General features: G+C 33.7%; 1 protein-coding gene across 6 annotated transcripts in view; it reads right to left on the bottom strand.

Annotated features, from left to right (window-relative positions):
• The window catches only part of RBM27 (RNA binding motif protein 27), an 82,421-nt gene that overhangs the window by 44,183 nt on the left and 15,043 nt on the right, over nucleotides 1-23,195 (bottom strand). For 2 of the 6 annotated variants that reach the window (XM_077137317.1, XM_077137321.1), the window contains exons 3-9: nucleotides 22,352-22,476; nucleotides 17,537-17,644; nucleotides 12,867-12,958; nucleotides 11,991-12,184; nucleotides 10,997-11,260; nucleotides 8,549-8,842; nucleotides 5,164-5,298 (exon numbers count right to left, since the gene is read on the bottom strand). In XM_077137317.1, coding sequence (XP_076993432.1) covers nucleotides 5,164-5,298; nucleotides 8,549-8,842; nucleotides 10,997-11,260; nucleotides 11,991-12,184; nucleotides 12,867-12,958; nucleotides 17,537-17,644; nucleotides 22,352-22,476 — 1,212 coding nt within the window. The remainder of the gene's footprint in view (nucleotides 1-5,163; nucleotides 5,299-8,548; nucleotides 8,843-10,996; nucleotides 11,261-11,990; nucleotides 12,185-12,866; nucleotides 12,959-17,536; nucleotides 17,645-22,351; nucleotides 22,477-23,195) is intronic. The other 4 variants (XM_077137320.1, XM_077137322.1, XM_077137318.1 and 1 more) reach the window with 3 other exon arrangements.

Genomic DNA, 23,195 nt, shown 5'->3' with positions numbered 1-23,195 from the left:
CCACAGAGGTGTGACTCAATCAACTGTAGTTATTAAACTTGATTAGATGGAGATATGTCTCCATTCAGCGTGCATGGGTCTTGATTAGTTTACTGGAATCCTATAAAAGAGGAGACATTTTGGAGAGAGTTCCTTTTGAGAACAACAAGAGAGCCACAGAACCACGACAGGACGAGAGAACCACAGAGTCCACCAGCCAGAGACCTTTGGAGATGAAGAAAGAAAACACTCCCCCCGGGGGAGCTTCATGAAACAAGAAGCTGGAAGAGAAAGCTAGTTGACTTCGCCATGTGCCCTTCCAGCCAAGAGAAAAACCCTGAATATCATCGGCCTTCTTAAACCAAGGACATTATCAGCCTTGGTATCAAGGTATGTTTCCCTGGATGCCTTAGATTGGACATCTCTATAGACTTTCTTTAATTGTCCTTAGAACTGTAAACTAGCAACTTATTAAATTCCCGTTTTTAAAAGCCATTCTGTTTCGGGTATATTGCACTCCAGTAGTTAGCAAACTAGAATAAGGAATATTCACAGGAAAAAGTAAAAAATAAGACAGTTTTAAGCTAAAATTTCAAATCTAAAACTAATAATTTAAAAGTTACACCTTCTAAATATTAACTATACTTATCATGTGTCTTCTCTATTAGAATACAAGATCCCTGGGCCTAAACGGTGCCTGGTGCACAGCAGCAGAGTAGGAAAGTTCAACAGAGTCGATGAAAGATTATTTATTAAAAGTATCCAATCATCTGGATACATATCTTTATGTTAAAATGGGCAATATGACTTTGAATGCAACACAAACCAAGGTAAAATGCAAGGGAAAAAAATTTTTATAAGATGTACAAGCACTTTCTATTGAAGATTGATTCACTTTTCTAGACTTTTAAATCCATTATTCTGCACACAGAAATGCCATGCACCCAAACAATTAAATGAGGAAATCTCACATTAAGAAATATAGTGTTTTAATAATATTATATAGTTGATAATAAAGGCATTTTCTGAAAGTAAATGATTATTTATGTGAATTCCTCTGAACACTGTCAAATGCCTTCTACCTAAGAATCACTGTCTAGAATCCCAGGATATTAAATACTACTCTTACTTTTTTACACATCCAGTACAGTGAACGTAGTAGTTATAAAATAGTTTTATTTCTTCTTCAAAAAAGCAGAAGAAACAGATCAAACTTAAAGCAGAGAAGAGCGGATGTGTTACCTCAACACTGTATACTAATACAGTGACTTTATAAAAATAAAAAAACGTATACTGAGTTGGTAGCTCAACATTTGAGTAAAATGCTCAGAGGAAATAGTTGATTTAGAAATGTATATGACAGTACTGTCTTTCCCTACAAGTCCAATTACTGCTCATTATTTAAGCCATTTTCATAGGCCTGTGACATTTTAACTCAACAAAAAACAATTTCAAAGAATTTTTTCTAAAATATAACCATTTGATATATAAAATATAACCATTTAACTTTTAAATTGCATTATCAGGAACCACACATATCCTATCCAGTTTTACAATGGAGGGAATAATTTTTCTTTTTTTAAAAATTCATTGTCCTCTTTCAAAACAAATGATAATTACAACCTAAAGATTTATCTTTGGCAGAATTAGTTCTTCTGTCACCTATGTTTCTGTGGCACTCTGATCATTTAACTGTCATAAAAAAATGGACTGTGATTTTTAAAAAATATTTCTTTCCCACTATTAGATATTTTAACTTCTTAGATGAACCATTTCTTATTCTTCTGCATATTCCCAGTAGCACTGAGCAGACTCCTACTCTAAAAAATCTAGATCTCATTTTCCTATATTTGAAATGTAGTCACATAATTATTACAGTCTAAATACCATTTGATATGCTGGGTTTGTTTGTTTTCCACTTATAAGCACTCTTTATCCTGAGAATTTTAATAATAATTTTAATGCAAACAAAATATCCTTAATTTAGACTTTGCCAACTTGTTAAACTTTTGGGATAGCTCATATTCTCTAGTATATTGCAAAACATCTTTAAATATACAGCTTCTTATTTCATTTGAACCAAAGCAACTTCTAATTTTTTTTGGAAATTATCAATTATGGTTTTTAGAGAAGTAAATGTGAATAATCTGAAGGATTCAACTTATCTGTATCTGTCTGAAAGGCAATAATTTGGAAATATATTCTTTAAAAATCAACTGAACAACAGAATTCTCGCCTGCCATACTGGAGACCCAGGTTCAAATCCCGGTGCCTGCCCATGCAAAAAAAAAAAAAAAAGGTGACAAAGTATACTACACCAAAAAAAAAACAAACTTTTTTAATGCCTTGATTATCAGAATTCTTATAGGTTTTCAAACATAAATTTTAGAATCAAATTTAGATTTTTAAAAAAAGAAGAAAATCACAAATCGGTTTGCACTGAATTAATTTTGAATTGCCCAATGCAAATATTCTAAAACTTTCAAAATATTTAGCTACTAACAAATTAAATATCTTTGTTACCAAAGAGATTCCTTCTAATACAGGAATTCACAAATGCCACTGGAAAGTTATCCTCTGTTTACTGATCTGAGGCAAAATGAAAGAAATGTAAAAAGTGTATTATAAAACCTTTAAGACTATCCTTATCGGTATAAAATGTCTTTAAAATCGAAATGGTATTAGATATTTTCATTTACAGTAATTAAAATAGCAAAAAAAATTGTAACTATTGATCCCATCCAAATATTTTCTTAGAAATGTTAAGTTTGGAATCTATTCTCAAAGGCCTTCAGTGATATATCACTAAATATTGCCGCTTTTAAAAACAGAAAAAATGGAGTCTACACAGTTTGAGTTCGGATATCTTGTTCATCTTGGCTCCCCAATGTCTAACTAGTACAATGCCTGGCACATAGTAAACACATAACAAGAATTTGCTGACTTAATGACTATTATGAAATAAACGATTAATGTCAGTTTTTTAAAATTAAAATCAAAATGCAATTTTTTAGTCACAATGCTAAATTTAGAAATCTAAAAATAAATGGTAATTACCAGAGATTTCAAAAACTTTAAAAAATGGGTTTTTTACACTCACAATGCTAAACTTAACACTATAAAAACATGCCATCTCCAAAAGAATCTGAGGTACATAATCCAATTTTTCATATTTATAAATCCAAAAGACATTTAGAAATAATGCTAAAATTATTTGGTGTAGAATAGATGAAACAGCATTGGCTATAAGTTGAAAACTGCTGAAAGTGGTTGATGGGTACATGGGGTTCATTATAGTATCATCTATTTTTTATTTATATTTGAAATTTCCCATAATTAAAAAATGAAAGCAGCAATGGAACAAACATGCACTGTGAAAACACATGGTAGTAATCAGAAGTTTGTAAGAGATTAAACAAGAAGGACAACTACTTAACAGATGTGGTTTCTATTCTGAAGAAGCCCAGATGAACATGAGATTTACATAAAGGAAAAAAGTTTAAAAGAGAACTATCTATAATTAAATGTTAATATTTTAATATATATTTTTAGAACTGAACAATAATGTTACCAAACTTATTAGAAAGTTTGGGCCTTGAAAGGCATAACAAAGAATAGAAGAGAGCATATAAATGGAAGAGAAAAGGTTGAGTCATGACAGGGCACAGAGGGAAGTATGATTGGCCTGACTAGAGAAAATGCATGTTGGGGAACAGTGAACTGAGATATTCAAGAAAGTGGAGCAGATTCTAGAAAGAGTTAAAAACTACAGAGAGAGTTCATCTGTGGTTCAGGAAGAAATAGCGGCCAGTAAAGAGAACTCAAGAGGAACTATCATATTGGTTTTCTCAGTAAAATTAGCTTAGCAGCTTTATGTGGTATGACTTAGGTGTGAAACATAATGGAGCCAAAATGACTCCAAATGTGATGTGATTCAGGTGTGTTCATGGAGAGAAGTCGTAACAGGAATGGAGAGACAAAGGAATACTTTAAAGGAAAAAAGAATTTTTGACTAGATATGAAAACACAAAGCAATGAGTCAGTAGTGATGTCAAGGCTTCAATTCTAGGTGATAAGTGGGTATTACTACCACTGACAAAGAAAAGGGTAATGGAAGGTAGAGACTTAAGTAGAAGATTATAGGTTTGATTTTAGAGAGGTTGAAATTTGAGGAGACAATAATAACTACAATAATGTAATAACTAATCCTTATTTATAGCTAACTAGATGCCAGGCACTGCTCAAGATGCTTTACATACATTAGTTCATTTATTCCTCAAAACAACTCTAAGGGTGGGTAAAAATTATCTCCATTTTACAGAAAAGGAAATTGAGATATCAAGAAGTTAAGTAACTTGCCCAAGCTCACACAGTTAAGTGATGGAACTAGGATTTGAATCTGGGCAATAGGACTTAACTACTTTGCTGAACTGCCTCTCCATGAGATAATGGAGATGAAGAAATGTTTAGGAGGTAATTCAAACTTTGTTTATGAAAAAGTTACATGGAAAATGAACATAACCATAAAATTACGTGCCACTTCAGAAAAAAAACCATAATGCGATATTCTTAACGAACAGCTAAAACGTCTTTTTAAGGTTTTGGAGAAAGACATTTTTTAAAGTCTTTAAAAACCAAACAAACACACACAAAAAAATAATAAGAAATAAGAGAATAGGATTTAAGAGAACATATTAGTTAAACATGAATTTTACAAACAGCCTAAACACTAGCTATTAATTTTAAATGCTGCTACCTTCACTTAAGCATATAAGTTAACTAAATGATTATTACATATACTTCACCTGACCTTTCTGTATACTTATTAGGAACTAAGCCTTACATTTTAGAAGTTCAATCAGAGAAATCATTTTGAACAGAAGCTTCAGAATGAATTTCCTTTACAAAAGACTAAGAAAGTTGCTAGTTCATGGCAGAGTAGCCTTCTCCAAAACAAATGATACTGCCCTTCTCTCCCATTTCCAAAGAAAATTAAAACATGGCTATATAAGCATAACCACATAATAAACTGCCTCCTGAATACAAATATATTCTTTTTAATAGTGACACATAAAAAGAAATTAATTACATTCTTTAAAAGTCTAGCACTGATATGAGAAAATTTTCTACATACAATTGCTTATCTATCTCCTAGCAATTTTAAGTTGAAAAACATTTACTTACGTTCTGATACTGTATAAAGGAGGTTCTGGGGTAAAGGAGGAGGTAGTCTTGCTCCCACTGGTGCAAGACTGGGTACTGAACTTGTCCCAGTCTGGTCGCGGTTGTTTATTAAGCTTGACTGTGTTATGGGTGGTCCTATAAATAACAAAAAGTGAAATGAAATGTTTCATGATTAATAAAAAATTCACCTGACTAGTACCGATATGGACATTCATACTTAATATACCTGTGCTTTGGCTCTGAATAGATTTAGGAATTTGATTGCTATACGCAGGCTTAAGCACAGTGAGCTGCATAATTAACTAAAAAAAACCTTCTTAGTTCTACAACAGGCAAAACTAATATAAAGTGAAAAAAACTGGAACTGGTTGCTTCTGGGTGTATGGGGGGATTGCAGAATGGCTGGGAAGGGGCTGAGAGAACTTTCTAGGATGATCATAATCTTCTACAGAACTTTTAAGTTAATGATAAGCATACTGCAGTGTACTGATACCTGTAACTTACAGTGAAATGCATCAAACACAAAAACTAAGAGGTAGAAAGATATGTAATAATGCAAATACAGTAAAATGTTAACTGTAGAACCCAGGTTGTAAGCATATGTATGTTCAGTGTACAGTTCAACTTTGGTTTGAAAGTTTTCATTGTAAAATGTTGCGGGGAAACTGACATTCTTAGATTTAACTTTTAAATAGGTATGTTCCGAACAATTGAAACAAGGACAAGGAGAAGGTAAAGAGAAGTCAGCAAAAGGCCAGAGAACAGACTAAGTTTATTGCAGTCACTGTTAACAACACCCTGCTCTCTTGAGGACACCCCAATTGTGGCCCCAAGCTTCAAGGGCCTTGCTTCAACTGAGTCAGAGGGCCACTGGCAAAGAAACTTTAAAACAACCCTCAACCTTGGGACCCACCAAAACCTTGCCCCAGGTGCCACCAACATGGGATTCAGACCCAGGGACTGAACTGTCCCCCAAAGGGGGAGTAGAACAGCCCCTCAAGACAGCCCCTCAAGCTCTGCTCATGGCAACAGAAAAAGACTGAGGTGCCTGAGGCTGCGTATAGCCTGCAGACTTCACATCTAATCAACTTTGAGGTGTGCCAGGTGACATGGACATGACAGGTGTCCTTGAACAAAGAGAAGATGATAAGGGGGAGGGGATAGCTTCTCAAGTTTGAAATTCTCTACTAGAATTCATTCTTATGTTCCCTAAAGTTTGAGAACCATTGTCATTAGGAAATGATGTTGTGCTCTGTTACAACTGCTCATCCTAATGAGTTAAGAGACTGGAGGCTTCCAGTCAGTCCCTGAGGACCTCACAAGAGAGGACGTTCTCCATGACACCATTCCAAGTTCTCTGAAACCAGGAGCTGCTCTTTCCCCCTTTATGCTTCTGTGTGGGTCACCAGTGTATAAATGCTTTGGCACTTGTGCCCTAGAGAGTGCACTGAAGTACTTGGATGCTTGTACCTATCCAGCGTCTGGATATAAGAAGAGGAGAGGACACAGAGGCCCAGGGAAGAAGATCACGTGAAGACAAAGGCAGAGATTGGAGTGATGCTGCCACAAGCCAAGGAATGCCTGGGGCCACCAGCAACTGGAAGAGGCAAAGAAGGACAGCTACAAATGCAGATGTGATGAATGGATGGCTCAGATTCAGTCACTGGCTTTATGATGGTTAACAGGATTTTTGAAAATGGTGATAAACTCTTGGTAAAGTATGGAACAAAATAGTGGAAAATAGTCCCTCAATTGAGATGACAGTGATGATCCTGAAAAATTTGGTATAGATTAATGTAAAACTTATCTGAGCTTAAATATAAGACATACACCTAAAATCTATGTACAAATTATTATTAACGATATTTCTCCTACATGGATGCTGCGCAGGACAAACCATTTAAGATGGGAAATAATTCTTTTCAGCATGTTATCCTGCCCATTCCAGGACATGTGGCATCTCTAGGCTGCACTCACTAAATGTCCTTATATTACTCTAATCGTTGAGGCAATAAATTAATTCCTACCAATGTCCAAAATGTCCCCTGGAGATGGTAACATCGGTTGAGGGAAAAAAAATAAAAATAGGTATGTTCCCACTGGGCCCTTCCTACGCACTACATTGAAATAATATCTTCTACTGATAGATATTTTATATATAAAAGACGTTTTTTCATCTGGGGAATAAAATCTAAGCTTGAGATTTACAATTATACTGTTTATGTGATAATAAATATTCACAAATGCTAAGTTAAAAAAACTGTATTTCAACTGACCAAACCTATGCAATAAACCTCTCCAAACTTTTACCAACTTTAATAAGATATGTTCTATAAAGAACTTCATTACAAAGAACTGGAGGATGAGTACAATGGATATTTCTCTACTATTTCTGCAACTTCTTGTGAGTCTATTTCAAAATTTTAAAATGTAAGAAAAAGGAAAATTGGAAAGAGTATTTTACTGTTTAAATAAACTGAATGGTAATCATTTTTAAAATAATTACCATCTTTTAATAATGTTAAATGTCTTCAAAGATATTCTTTTATCTTTGTACTCGATGCTACTTGTCCCATAATTTTTCCAACATTTAAAAAAATTAGTAGTTCTAAAAAATTAATCTTACTCATGTGTCTGGTATATTAGCAACTTTTAAAATATTTTTAAACATTTCTTTATAATTTTGTTGAGTATGAGATAGCATATTGATTACTTCTTAAAAATTCAACAAAAACAAAAAGACTGTCTTTATCAATAAAGAGATCCACACTGAAGTACATACAAATGAAATGATATGCTAGGAATTCACTCCAGCAAAACAAGCAAACCAAAAGAAAGGGAATGTGCATATGTGAATGTGTATAGGGGAGGACAGATGACATACAAATAGCCAAATACTGATAACTATTGAAGCTGGATGATGATATATGTGGCATATACATTATTCTTTTACATCTCTGTGTGTTTGAAAAGTTCCATAATAAAAGGTAAAAAAATTTTTGCAATATTCTTGAAGAGATTTTCCTTAAAAACTGGGAAATTTTATTAAATCACCAAGATATTTGTTTTATGCAACTTAAAAAAATCAGCTTTCTTAATTGTCATCAACTAGCAAAATTTTTACTATAGGTCAATATAGGTTAGGCCACTATAGATAAAATTTGCATTGGGAAAAAAAATTTACATTGGAGATACACACAATAATGGGACAGAAAAAAGGGACAGAACAGCACCTTAATTAAACTAATACACTCTAAATTCTATTATTAATTTATTTTTCAACACTTTTAATCAAACGTCAAGTTAGCTAACAGGATGAAAGTCTTCTAAATAGAATTCTCCATTAAGAAACAAAGACTGAAGCAATATAGCAATATATACTTACGTGGTATGGGAAGCACAACAGAAGGCGGTGGTTGACCATGTCCTTGGGGAACAGGAAGTCTCATATTGTGGCCAGGACCTGGTCCCGGGCCTGGTCCAGGACCTGGTCCAGGACCTGGTCCCGGGCCTGGGCCTGGCATTGGAGGCATTAAGATTCCAGGAGGTGGTGGAGGAGGAAGCCCAGGAGGAGGAGGTGGGAAAGGAATCATGCTTGGCAGAGCAACTTCATCAACAACCAGGGGATCATTTCCATGATCAAACTGACAAAGGTCACCAAGTACACAAAATCCTCTCTCTGTAAGAATAAAAAAAGTATCTCATTACAATCTAGAACTGCGAATTCAGGAAACAAACAATACAAGTCACTGAAAAATCCACTTATCTGATTTTACAAACTGCTTTTCTCTAAGGAGTCTAAACCTTTTTTACTTTTCATTGAGCTAATCATCACATATACCTGAGGTAGTACTTTCTATACTATGATGCACTATGACTTGTTAAATAGCAAATAGTAGAGTTAAGAACAGGCTCCTAGATAAAGGGTAAAAATAGGGTAAACTGAAATACTGCAGGTCAATGAGAGGGAGGGATAAGGGGTATGGGAGGTATGAGTTTTTTTTCTTTTTATTTCTTTTTCTGGAGTGATGCAAATGTTCTAAAAATGATCACAGTGAAGAATACACAACTATGTGATGGTATCATGAGTCATTGGTTGTATAATATGGTTGGACTCTACGTGTGTGAATATTTCTCAACTTTTAAAAAAAAAAAGAGGCGGGCCGCGGTGGCTCAGCGGGCAAAGTGCTTGCCTGCTATGCCGGAGGACCTCGGTTCGATTCCCGGCCCCAGCCCATGTAACAAAAACGGAGAAACAGAATACAATAAAACAAGAAAATGTTTAAAAATGTTTCCCTTTCTTCCTTCCTTCCTTCCTTCTATCCTTCCTTCCTTCTCTCTGTCTTTCCTTTAAAAAAAAAAAAAAAAAAAAAAAAAAAAAAAAAAAGAACAGGCTCCTAGATACTACAAGATTAGCTCCATTTGCTATTAACTTTTCATAATAAAAAGTCAGATAATTTGAGCAAGCATCAATATACAAAAAACTGAAAGAAGTGGGGGAAGGGGGGGATGAAAGACTTAACACTAAATTATTTAATTTCAATTTTCTATTCCCGTGATACTACTCTAAAACAATTTCTGCTATATAGCAAGTTGAAACCTCAGATTAAAACAATTCAAGTTACCATTATGTACTAGATTATTGACTCTACCATTCTTGAAGAATTCTAAAATACCAGAAACATCCAAAGTGCATCATAAGGAATAGGTTAAACACATTTTTGTACATATATAATACTAAGAAGCCTAAAGTTATTGAAGAAGCTCTTTAAGTATTAATGTAAGATGAAGTTCAAGAAATACTGCTAAGTGAAAAAAAGTATTATGCAGGATAATGTGAATAGCATACAAGCATTTACGTAAAAAAGTAAAGGAGATTCCAGCCTGTGCACTCCTCTAACCCCAAGCCCTCTCCCAAAAAAAAGGAATTCAACAAAGTGTTGCAATAATGGGATAATTACATGGAAAATGAATGAAATGTGACCCCTACCATAAAGCATACTAAAAAAAAAAAAAAAAAAAGTGAAGGAGAACATGTATATGTATTTGTTTATGTGCATATGCAGAGATTATCTTTAAAATATATATATATATATATATATATATATACAAGAAACTGATAAAATTAAGCTAGCCCTGGGAAGAACGCTGCGGGGCTAGGAAACCATTGTGTGACAATGAGATAATGCTTGAATTATTATTTGACTTAATTCTCTACTTTAAAACAAATAAAATGCAAAAAATATGTATTCTATATTAACAGATAAAATGTTATGATGTCTTAGGTTTGCTTCAAATAACATAGTATAGGCTGAAGTGGGTATGAGTGCAAATTAAAACAATATTACCCATAAGTTGGTAACTGTTAAGGTAAGGTGATGGATAAACTGGTGTTTATTACATTGTTCTTTCAACTTTCACAAATTTTAAATATTTACATAATAAAAAATTAAAATAAACATACATACACATTCATTCAATCAAATACAAAGACAACAAATCAAACTTCTAAGTAGACTACACATGTCTAACAAACTGCCAATACCAAACACAACTCAAACTCACTTAACATCTACCAAATTGTGTGGTATACTTACAGCATTTGAGGTAATAATAAAAACAAAAAACAAACTAAAATGGGTCAACTTTGAATATTCTCTTGACAAGAGTCAAACAATTAAATCAAAACAAGTAAACAAACATGCTGTTAAGAGATTCCCTATTCATTCCTTTTAACCAAATCTACATTATGATTAAACACTATGCTATATATGCAACATTCGCATTACTAGTGTTTTTAGGTATAGACATAAGAGAAGGTGGTGTTTTTTACCATCATAATCCCTGCATCGTCTCTTTGGCGGTGGGTTTCGACCAAAAGAATTGGAAGAGCTATGATTGTTATAGTAATTAGACCAACTCTCAGTTGTATTTTCAGAGTGGTGAGCAGGTGCAATCACAGTAACAGTGCTGGGAATAGACTGTGCCCCGGAGGAATACTGTTCAGAAGAGCTCGGAGGTGGTGCAGACACAGGCACATAGGTACTCTCCAAATCGTTCCTTTCACTCTTAAATTTTGATCTTTCTCTGTGCTCTGCTTTAGTGATAAAATCAAAACAACAACAAAGTAAATAAGGCATTTATGCTTTTAAACTGCTTATTTTCTCACAAAACAGGAAAGATGAGAATACAGAAGTAACTTACTAAGCCAACCATATTTCAAAATGCTCTCATTATTAATACATCCTAAGATGGAAATATCAAGAATGTGATATAACTTGACCAGTACCTTGTACAAAATCATCTTTTACCCTATCAACACCAAAATACTAACTGAAAAAGGGCAGATTCTCCACTTATATTTAATAAGAGACCAAGCATTGACTTCCAAACTCACATCCCAGGAGATCAATTGTTGGGAACCCAGTAATCTACTTAATTTTTTTTTTAATTTTATAAACTGTAAGCAACCTTACCAAAAATCAATTAGTTTAAGGGGAGAGAAAAAGCAAGGCAACCCTCTTCCTTAAATGATAACTTTGTTGATTAAAGGACATTTGTATAAATTATACAAAATGACAAATCTAGATGATAGGTACCAGGATACACTTACAAAGAACTTCTTTTTAGTCACACTACTTTGACTCAATCCTGAGAATAATGAGTCTTTGTAATAAAATCAATATCCAGTTTTTTTGAGATAAATCTAGTTTTTACATTATTCAAACATATTAAAGGTACATTTATTTTTAAGGGAATTTCTTATTCCCTTATGATATGGAAAAAAGTAACTACTGAATTTTTAGGGAGAAACCTCATCTACTCACCAACATTCCTATTTGGATCCCGGTCTTTACTGCGTCCCCTACTTCGGCTTCGACTACGACTCAGGCCTCGGCTCTTACTCCGGCTCTCACTCCTGCCTCTTCTCCAGTCATACTTCTCACGGTATAATTCATTCCGTTCATAATACCGGTCATAGTCCCTCCACTTGCCATCTTCTCTTTTTTTCTCACGTGTCCTATAATATACAGATATAAAAGCCATATACTGACTATAGAAACAAGCCTGCAAACAAATCGGTAGTATGAAGCAACCTCCCAAGAAGCATGAAAATACATAACGCCTATGCTCTTTTAGAAAGCCATAAGGTCACCACATAATTCCCGTAATCCATTATATAAAAAGGGAAAAACATTCTTCCTTCAAGCACACTGGGTGGGGTGAAATGAAAAGCAGAGGTGAATCCAAAGTATGGGGAGGGATGAGGGACAAATAAAATTTAGAACAAGGACAGAAAAAAGGCTCAAAACAAAGTTTACCTGAACAAAAAGACCAATTCTTTTATGGTAGGCTGATGATTTAATACACAAGCTGTACTGCTTGTAATGTAAAATGATATGGATAATTTTAACACTGAGCACCCCTAACCAAATGGAACATTTCATTAATATCCTCTAAGGAGACTGTTCCCACCCCTGTGCTCTTGGGGAAAGAATTAATGATGATTGTTTATAAAAGGAATAGAAAGTATGACAAAGGCAAAAAAAAAACAGAAAGAGTAGAAGAAAGAGAGATAACATTATCCTTAAATCAGTTTAGAGAAAAGAGTCCATACACATGTTAAAAATCCCTTCAATGTTCTTTCAAGGCAACTACAAAATGAGTTATCAATGACTACCAAATTAAAGATAAACACAAACCTTCGTTCACTAGATTCTGAACGAGTCTTCTGGGGACTAGGATATTTCTTTTTTCTGCTATCTCGCTCTTCCTCTGCTGGTTCCTGAAATATCTATGTAGGAACATTAATAAAAAACAATAACAGTCCTTCTACATATTATAAAACACATCAACCTGATAATCTTTCTTATATGAAAGAGGGTACAAATAAATACACTGAAATCAAATCACATTTTAAAAAGTTAGGCAATAGGAGGAAGTAAAAAAGATGCCAAAAGAAAATTGACAAGTAGTATGTTATTTTTAAATGTCAATTTAAGGTAGAGCTTAGAGTGGCAGTGTAGGAGGAAAATAAGCAATTCATTCTTTATATTGAAGTAGTAGAAACAGCAAATCTCTATGTCTATGCTTCATATAGTAAAATGGTATGGTTTCCTAATTACAAAATATGTTCACCCATATAATTCATTTGAGGAGAACCTGAGATTTAGCTCAACAGACAAAATTTAAGGAACAAATGTTTAAGTAGGTAAATTAGTCAGTGAATTATATAAAACCCAGTATTTCATGTAAAGTATGTAAAAGTCTTATTTGAACTAATGGAAATGATAAGGCATCTTTTAAAGTCTAACAGTCTAGGCTGATTGACCAAGGAACATAAAAAGAATTAGTGATTTTATTACTGTGTTTAAACTGAAGCTTATCTCATTTTGTAAACTTCCACTTATTAAAATAAACCAGATATTCGACCTCTACTAGAGAAAGACAAAAGAAAATAATTGCAAGAGCTAAACAAATCCCCATCAAATGGAGATGCTCACTTACAAACACGCAAACCAGAAAGTAAGGGAATGGACTAAGAGATAAGAATTTAATAAACCTGAGGCAGGGGGCACAAGGGTAGTTCAGTGATAGAATTCTTGCTTGCCAACAGGAGACCAGGGTTTGATTTCCAGCCTATGCACTTCCCAAAAAAACAAACAAGCAAAAAAAGAGAAAAGAAAATTCAACAAATGGTGCTGCAATAATGGCATAGTCACACAGAAAAAGAATGAGAAATGTGACCCTGCCAACAGCATACAAAAAATTAATAATAATAAACCTGAGGCAAAATAAAATGGCAGCCTCAATATGGCAACCATATGGGGCCAGCAAAGCATTACACAATCATTAGACTACTGATAAAAATCATCCTTTCTACTATTTACAGGAAATACAGTAGATGTATTATTCCACTGAGATGTAATCAACGAAATACAAACAGTAGGAAACTCTACAACAAATGTCTTAATGTCTTCAAAAAAAATTGACTTTAAAGAAAAAAATGAGATGATAAAAAAGAGGTGTAAGAGATATACACAGGTAGATATAAAGGGGGTATTTAAAGATTAAAGTTGCTTTAAAAGACATCTGATATTCAACTTCCTCATTTGGAGAATTTCTGATATTCTCACAAGCAGTGAGGACAATCAAATCAAGAGACTGAGCACTTGATCTTGGGATTCGCCCCTATGAAACTTATTCCTGCAAAGGATAGGCTAAACTTACTTAAAATTACACCTAAACAGTCACCCCCAGAAAATCTCTTTTGTTGCTCCGATGTGGCCTCCCTCTCTGAGCCAGCTCAGTAGGTGAACTCACTGCCCTCCCTCCCACGTGGGACATGACTCTAGAGGGGTAAATCTCCCCAGCAACGTGGGACAGAAATCCCACAGTGAGCTGGGAGCCAGCATCAAGGGATTGAGAAAACCTTCTTGACCAAAAGGGGGAAAAGAGAAATGAGACAAAATAAAGTTTCAGTGACTGAGAGATTTCAAACAGAGTTGAGAGGGTATCCTGGAGATTATTCTTATGCATTGTATAGATATCCCTTTTTAGTTTATGGTGTATTGGAGTAGCTGAAGGGAAGTACCTGAAACTGTTGAGCTGCGTCCAACAGCCTTGATTCTTGAAGATAGCTGTATAAAAATATAACTTTTACAATGTGACTGTGGGATTGTGAATACCTTGTATCTGTTGGTCCTTTCATCCAGGATATCGACAGATGAGTTAAAAAAAAAATGAATAAAAAAATAAATAAATAATGGGGGGGGACAAAGGTTAAAATAAATTGGGTAGACAGAAGTATTAGTATCCCTCAATGAGAGGGAGAGGTAAGGGGTGTAGGATGTGTGAGCTTTTCTTTTTTCTTTTTATTTCTTTTTCTGGAGCGATGCAAATATTCTAAAAAATTATCATGGTGATGAATACACAACTATGTGATGATACTGTGAGACAATGATTGTACACCATGCATGGAATGTATGCGTGTGATGATTTATCAATAAAAATATTTTTTTAAAAAAAAGACATTTGAGCTTGGAGGTCTGTTTCCTTCTTTTTGTTTTTCTGTATTTTCCAGGGATGATTTTTTTATGAATATGTATTAATTGAGGAAAGCTACTCTTAAAAATGCCAAGAATGAAGAAGGAGGCCCATTTTACACTATATATAAAAATTAACTCAAAATGGATCAAAGATCTAAACATAAGAACTAGGACTTAAAACGCCTAGAAGAAAATGTAGGGAATCATCAGCAGGATCTTGTTAGGCGATGTTTCTTGGACTTTTCACCCAAAGCACAAGCAACAAAAGAAAAAAATAGATAAATGGGACTTCTTAAAAAATTTAAGGGCGGGCAACAGTGGCTCAGTGGTAGAATTCTCACCTGCCACGCCAGAGACCCAGGTTCAATTTCCGGGGCCTGCCCATGTAAAAAAAAAAAAAATTAATATATAAAAACATTTTGCACTTCAAAGGCCTTTATCACATAAGTGAACACAAACCTACTTAATGGGAGAAAATATTTGGAAAGCACATACTTGATAATGGTTTAATATCTGAAATATAAAAGGAAATCCTACAACTCAGTAATAAAAGAACAATCCAATTAAAAAATGGGCAGGGTGGGCCACGGTGGCTCAGCAGGCAAGAATGCTTGCCTGCCATGCCAGAGGACCTGGGTTCAATTCCCAGTGCCTGCCCATGTTTAAAAAAAAAAAAGGTCAAAAACTTGAGCAGACACTTCTCCAAAGAGGACATAGAAATATCTATAAAGCACTTGAAAGATGCCTGACACATTAACTATCAGGGAAATTCAAATCAAACCCACAACGAGATACCATTTTACACCTACAAGAATAGCTACTATTGAAAGAACAGAAGAGTACAAGTATTGGAGAACATGTGACGAATAGGGATATTCATTCATTGTTGGTGGGAATGTAAAATGGTGCGGCAACTGTGGCATAGATATAATGTTATATTATTTAGCAATAAAATGGAATGAAATTTTCTTATTCATGCAACACCATGGATGAATTTTGAAGACATCATGTTGAGTGAAATAAGTGAGACACAAAAGGACAAATAGTGTATGATCTCAGTTGTTTGAAATAATCAGAATAAGCAAACTCAGAGTTAGCATCTAGAATACATGTTACTAGGGGCTGGGTTTGGGGATAGGAAATGGGGAGTTAATGTTTAAATTGTTCAGTTTCTATTTGGGTTGATTATAAAGTTTTGGTAATGAATGGTAATGATGATAACACAACATTGTGAATATAATTAAAAGGGGGAAATTTTAGGTCGTATATATTACTAGAATAAAATTTTTTTTAAAAAACCTTAATTGTACAACACAGTGAATTCTACTGTGAACAATGAACTACAGTTAACAGTAAAATTGTAAAAATGTGCTTTCAACAAATGTAACAAATGTATCACACTAATGCAAGTTGTTACTAATAGGGTAGTATATGAGAGCCATGCATTTTATGCATGATTTTTCTGTAATCCCACAGTTTCTTTAAAAAATTAAAATCAAAAAAGAATAAAGTATTGATAATGCTACAACATGGATGAACTTCAAAAAAATTATGCTGAAAGAAGCCAGACACAAACAGCCAAATATTATATGATACCAGGCATATGAAATTCCCAGAATAGGCAAATTCATAGAGATAGAAAGCAGAGCAGTAGTTACCAAGAGTTAAAGGTAGGGGTGAATGGGGATTAAGTGCTAATGGATAAGGGGTTTCCTTCTGGGGTGATGAAAATGTCCTAAAACCAGATAGTGGTGATGGCTGCAAAATAATGTGAAAGTACTAAATGCCACAGAAATATACACTTTAAAATGCTGAATGTGGTATATTTTATGTTATGTGTATTTTACCACAATAAAAGAAAAAAAGAAATGAAGTACTGATACAAGCTACAACATGGTTGAACCTTGAAAATGCTAAGTTGAAGTAGTCAGTCACAAAAGACCACATATTACATAGAGACAGAAACTAGACAGTGATTGTCTAGGGCTAGGGGTGGGTGTAATTTTGAGGGGTGATAGCTGGGGGGTACAGTGTTTCTTTTTGGGATGACCAAAACATTCTAAAATTGATTGTGGTGATGGTTGCACACCTCTGCAAACATAGTAAAAACACTGAATTGTACACTTTAAATGAGTCAACTGTACGGTATGTGACTTATACCTCAATAAAGCTATTATAAGAAGTCAAAAGGCATACATAATATGGACAAATCTCACAAACCCGATACTGAGTAAAGAAGCTAGACAAAAGACTGCATGATACATTCTATGCAAAATACAGAAACAGGAGAAATATATGATATTAGAAATAAGGGTAGTGGCTACCTTGAGGGAAAAGAGTTGGGGACTGGAAGGAATCACACATGGTGCTCCTGGAATTCTGTTAAGGTTCTGTTTCTTGACCTGGGTGCTGGTTACACAGGTGTGTTCACTCTGTGAAAATTAACTGAGCTATACAATTATGATGTAAGAACTTTTCTCTGTAAGCACGGTATACTTCAATAAAAAGTTTCAAACATTAAGGAACAAAACAAAACATAAAATATATATCAACCAATCACAATACATGTATCTTGATTCAAACAAATAGAAAAAAAGGACATTTATGAACAATTTGAGATTTAAACAATGACTAGACATCTGATTAAGAAAATGAAGGAATGTTTGGAGGTACAGAAAAAAAGACTGGCCTTGGGTCTAAAATTATTGAAGCTAGATGATGATTATAGTTTATTATATTATTCTGGCTTTATTCCAACACTTTTATAACAAAATCTTTTTAAAAGTTAAATAACCCCCTACTTGGGACATGAGGGTGTATAAATCTCCCTAGCAACATGGGATGAAACTCCTGGGATAATCCGGGACCCAGCACCATGGGATTGAGAAAGGCTTCTTGACTAAAAGGAGGAAAACTAAAACAAAATAAAGTTTCAATGGCTCAGAGATTTCACATAGAGTCGAGAGGTTATCCTGGAGGTTATTTTTATGCATTATATAGATATCCCTTTTTAATTTATGGTGTATTGGATTGGCTGGAGGGAAGTCCCTGAAACTGTTAAGCTGTGTTCCAATAGCCTTGATTCCTAAAGAAGATTGTAGTACTATACAGCTTTTACAATGTGACCGTGTGTCTGTGAAAACATTGTTGCCTGATCCTCCTTTCATCCAGGGTATGGACAGATGAATAAATAATAAGGATAGAAAATAAATAAATAATAATGGGATATAAAAGATAAAAAATTGGGTAGATTGCACTAGTGGTCAATGAGAGGGAGTGGTAGACAGTACGGGATGTATGAGTTTTTTCTTTTATTTCTTTTTCTGGAGTGATGCAAATGTTATAAAAATCATCATGGTGATGAATACACAACTATGTGATGATACTGTGAACCAGTGATTGTACATCATGTATGCAGTGTATGGGTGTGAAGATGTCTCAATATAAATTTTTTTAAGTTAAATAAAAGTAAATAATCTGCATTTTTTCCCTCTTTTAAGTAAGCTTTTTAGAACTTCCTATGCCAAGGATTTAATCTTTTCCACAATTCAGAACCAGATTGTCATCAGGCATTTAAAAGTTTTCCTTATGTCATCCACCTGGCTTAATTTTTTTTTAACCTCACAAATTAGAAGTTTGATCATTATTTAAGTATTTAAGAGGTTTTAATTATTATTTTGGTCTATCATGGCCATACAGTTTAAGAGTCTTGGTTCCACTGACCCATTTTACAAATAAAGGTATAAGAATGGGTATGTGGATAAAGGGCTGGGTGATGAGACATGGAAGTTCATTATACTATTCTAATTCCTTCAATGAATGTTCAAAATTCTCTATAACAAGTTTTTTTTTTTTTTTTTACATGGGCAGGCACCGGGAATCGAACCTGGGTCCTCTGGCACGGCAGGCAAGCATTCTTGCCTGCTGAGCCACCGTGAATGCCCGAGTTTTTTTTTAATTAAAATGAAATAAAGAATGCTTTCAGACAAAAGCAAAATAAAACACTACTAGGGAGCTCCTATTTTTAGACATAAACCTATGCCTCGGAACTAAGAAAAACTGCTTTCTATTATTTCAAATGAACGTGGTACATGTAAATAAATAATTATAATATCAAAGATCTATTATTTTCACTGACTGTTCTTTTATAAGCTTATGAACGCAGAAAGACAAGGTTAAAGGGTTTAAAAGCAGCAAATCTATAGCCCAAATACCCCTAAAGAGTGGGAGAAAGATCAAAGATGATAGTGGTATTATACAGAGAAATTAGGGTTTAACAACCGAGTATGATTGGTGAATCATTATATTGATATTTCTCTTGGTCTCCAGTGTCTTAGAGCAGCTAACTCTGAAATTCGTTTTACAACTAATTGTCGTGCTGTGCTTTGAAATTTATTGCTTTTTTGTATATATGTTATTTTTCACAAAAAAGAAAAAAGTGATGATAAAAAATATATATATTCCTTCTAGCCTCTGATGTTCTAGAGCAGTTAGAAGGAAAACTCTGAGATGATGGTATGGTAGCCCATGACAAACTCTGGGATCTGTCCTGTAAATACTTGTTGAAGAGTGCTTTGAAAACTATTGCTTTTTTCTTTCTTTGCTTTATATATATGTTATATTATAGAATAAAAAAAGTTTTTTTTAAAAAAAGCAAATTGTAACTACAGTAAATTTACAAATAATTTTTCAATTGCAGATCAAATTCAGTGTGCTCAATAAATCATGGCACACTATCTACCAAGTTGTTTGTTAGGGTGAACTGTGCCACTGATCTGAATTCTCTCACCTGGTTCCCCCAGTGGCTAATAGTCTAATTATAAAATAACTCATGGTATAGAAGTAACTAGGAACCAAAGAAAGTTAAGATGGCTAGTCATTAGGTAGATTTGCTTCTCAGTACCCTAATAGAGCAACTATATCAACTGAAGATAGACCAGAAAAGTAGAGAGACTGTTAGCCAAAAGTATATGCTGCTGTCAAACTGCTTTTATTTCAGGTTAAGTAGCAGACTAAACCATCATATGAATTGTTATTCATGGTGGTAATGACAGTTAAGTTAAAATATTGAAAAACAGGGAAAATGCCAGAGAGAAAGCCTAAGCATAGCTCTACTCAAAAGCCAATTTGGATTTTTTCCAATTTTTGAAATTAGGATACACTATAAAGATACAAAATGAAATAGTGCACCAATGTGCTTTTTATCCCTTTAAAACTCAAGCTAATGAATCATTATATTGATATTTCTTTTAGTCTCCAGTGTCTTGGAGCAGCCTAGAAATAAAATCTTAAAATTGTGGAATTGTAGCCCATACTAAACTCTAAAATCTGTTCTACAATTGTTTCAGTGTGCTTTGAAATGTATTGCTTTTATGTAAAAATATTATTTTTCACAATTTAACAATAAAAACTGATTTCAGATCCTGGGCCATACAAAAACAAGTGATGGGCCCAACCTGATCTGTAGGCTGCCTTTGCTGACTCCTGCTCTAGAGCATTCATTGTCATAGCTGTACAGAATTCCATCGGATGACTAATACAACTTATCTATTCACTATTTTTATTTCACTTTATTTTGGTATTAAAATGATATTTCTATATAAAAAAAAACTCAAGCTAGTGCAATTTTTCAAACCAACTGTTTTTGGACACTTTACGGACTTTCAATGGTCGTAGAAAACAGTATGTACACAAAAAACTTTGATTATAAAAGGATAAAGCAAAATTATATACTACAAAGTACCAAAAGAAAAGTTTGTTCCTAGTTCCATTACTTAAAGAAACACACAGGGAACCTCTCTTATTTTAAAGAATTGTACAGGATGATCAGAGGACATAAGCTAAAAACAAAATAGGTACAATGGTCTCATTTGATCTAAATTAAGTACAGCTACATTTTTTCTTTTAATATCAGATAAATTCAATCAGCTTAGCACTTAAAAATATATATGGAATGACAACTAAATACAATGTGAACCTAAAGAGGAAAAGAACATGCTACAAAAAAGGGACATTGTTAAATCAACTGACAAAACTGAAATTGGGACACTGGACACTAAATTTTCAAAAGCTGAAGACAGTACTATAGTTATCTAAGAGAATATGCTTATTCTTAGGAAACACACACTGAAGTATTTAGGGGTCAAGAACCATGATATATATAACTTAACTCCCAAATGATTCAGAAAAAAAGTAATATGTGTGTAATATAAATAGGGAGAGCAAATGGGGCAAAATGATCCATAAGTGAATCTAGGCAGACAGTCTTTATATGATATTTTGGTACTATTCTTATAATTTTTCTGTAAGTTTAAAATTATTTCCAAATAAAGAGCTAAAAGAAAAAGTTATTTTATCTTCAGAATAAATATAAAACAAAAGCTGGAAAAATTTTTATATAATAATCAACATATGTGTCTCTAATAGGAAATTATATACATAAAATTTAACCCTCAGTGAGTTAAGTAATGATTTTCATTTTGTCGATGAGAAAATGGAACAGAGAAGTTAAGTAGCTTGCTGTAGAGCTGCTATTTTAATTCAGGCAGGCTGATTTTAGAACTCACATTCCTGTCTATATATAAAAGGAGTTATGAATAAACTTTTTGATAAAATAAATTTTTGATAAAATTTTCTTCTTAGGTCAAACAACTAGGTTATCATCTACAATCTTTTTATAGCTCAACTTGTAATAACATTCTTCTCCTCTTTCATTTCCAATGTTGACAATGATATTAACTATTTAAAAAAACTATATTGTAAAAAAAAAAAAAGTAAATGGTTTCTATATTTACATGACATTTGTTATCTAAGTATTTTTCTCGAGGTTTCATTAATACTTTACTTCAGTCCAGTCTCTATATTTAACCATGCTTTCTGCTTTTAAAGGTATTGTATAAGATTCCTCTAAATTGATCAATATTACTTAAAATATTTCTTGGATTTCTGAACATGCTCTCTGAAATTCTTACAGCTCTTCAAGTCCAAGGAACTAAGAATTTCTGATAAAGAATCTGCAACATGCTAAAACTCAGAAACTTCATTGATAGACACTTTTAAAGAGCTCAACTTCCAACTAAGAAAGATAATGGTAACATGATTAAAGAAGCTTCCACAAGCAAAACAAAAATTTGCATTACCTCCTCTTTAATTTCTTCTTTTTCTTGGACTGGAGGTTTCGGCTCAGGTTTAACTGTTTCCAAAGGTGGAAGGTAATTCTTAGTATAGAGACTTTCAAAGAGTTTATCCACAAAACCTGAAGTTTCTAAGGAAAAGAAACATTATTTAAATGTTGTACAAACAAAAAAATAATAATTTCACAACACACTCTGTTGGCAAAGCTGCGGAAAATGGGCCATCCTTATGGAAGAGAAACCCCCTTCTGGTTTTTTATTCTTCCAACACACCTGCTCGTTTGCAAAATTATATATATTCATGATTATTCGTTTGACCATTGTTTGTAGTAGCAAAAGACTGGAAATAACCCATATTTCCATGAACGAGAGTAGTTAAAAAAATTATGGGACAACCATACAATGGAAAACATGGCAGCTATAAAAAGAATAAGTACTAATAATACCAGATCTAAAAGATATAGAAGTAAATATTTGTATCTGCCTATATTTGCATAGAGAAACTCTGAAAGGACACAAAAACTGACAAAAATGTGCAGTGGGAATGCGAAGGAGGTAGATGAAGAACAGGTGAGAGACTTTTCATAGTCTATGTTTATACTGCTAGATTAAATGAATTGCTACTAAAAAATTATAATTAAAACACATGATTGCATGGCACCTTGAATAGGGAGTAAAATCTTGTTGGTTTGTATAGGTTAGTAGGATGCCCCAATACATCTCAGAGTAGTTTGGGCAGAGAATAAAAAAGTAATTGCCAAGTCCCCTTAGGGGAGAAAGGAGGAAATATTAAACTCCCCTATCTAGGAAATTCCTGATATTCTCGCAAGCATTGGGAACAACCAATTTA

The sequence above is a fragment of the Tamandua tetradactyla genome, chromosome 20, assembly GCF_023851605.1.
Source record: "Tamandua tetradactyla isolate mTamTet1 chromosome 20, mTamTet1.pri, whole genome shotgun sequence".
Lineage (NCBI taxonomy): Eukaryota > Metazoa > Chordata > Mammalia > Pilosa > Myrmecophagidae > Tamandua > Tamandua tetradactyla.
This window is presented reverse-complemented; position numbering and strand designations above follow the sequence as displayed.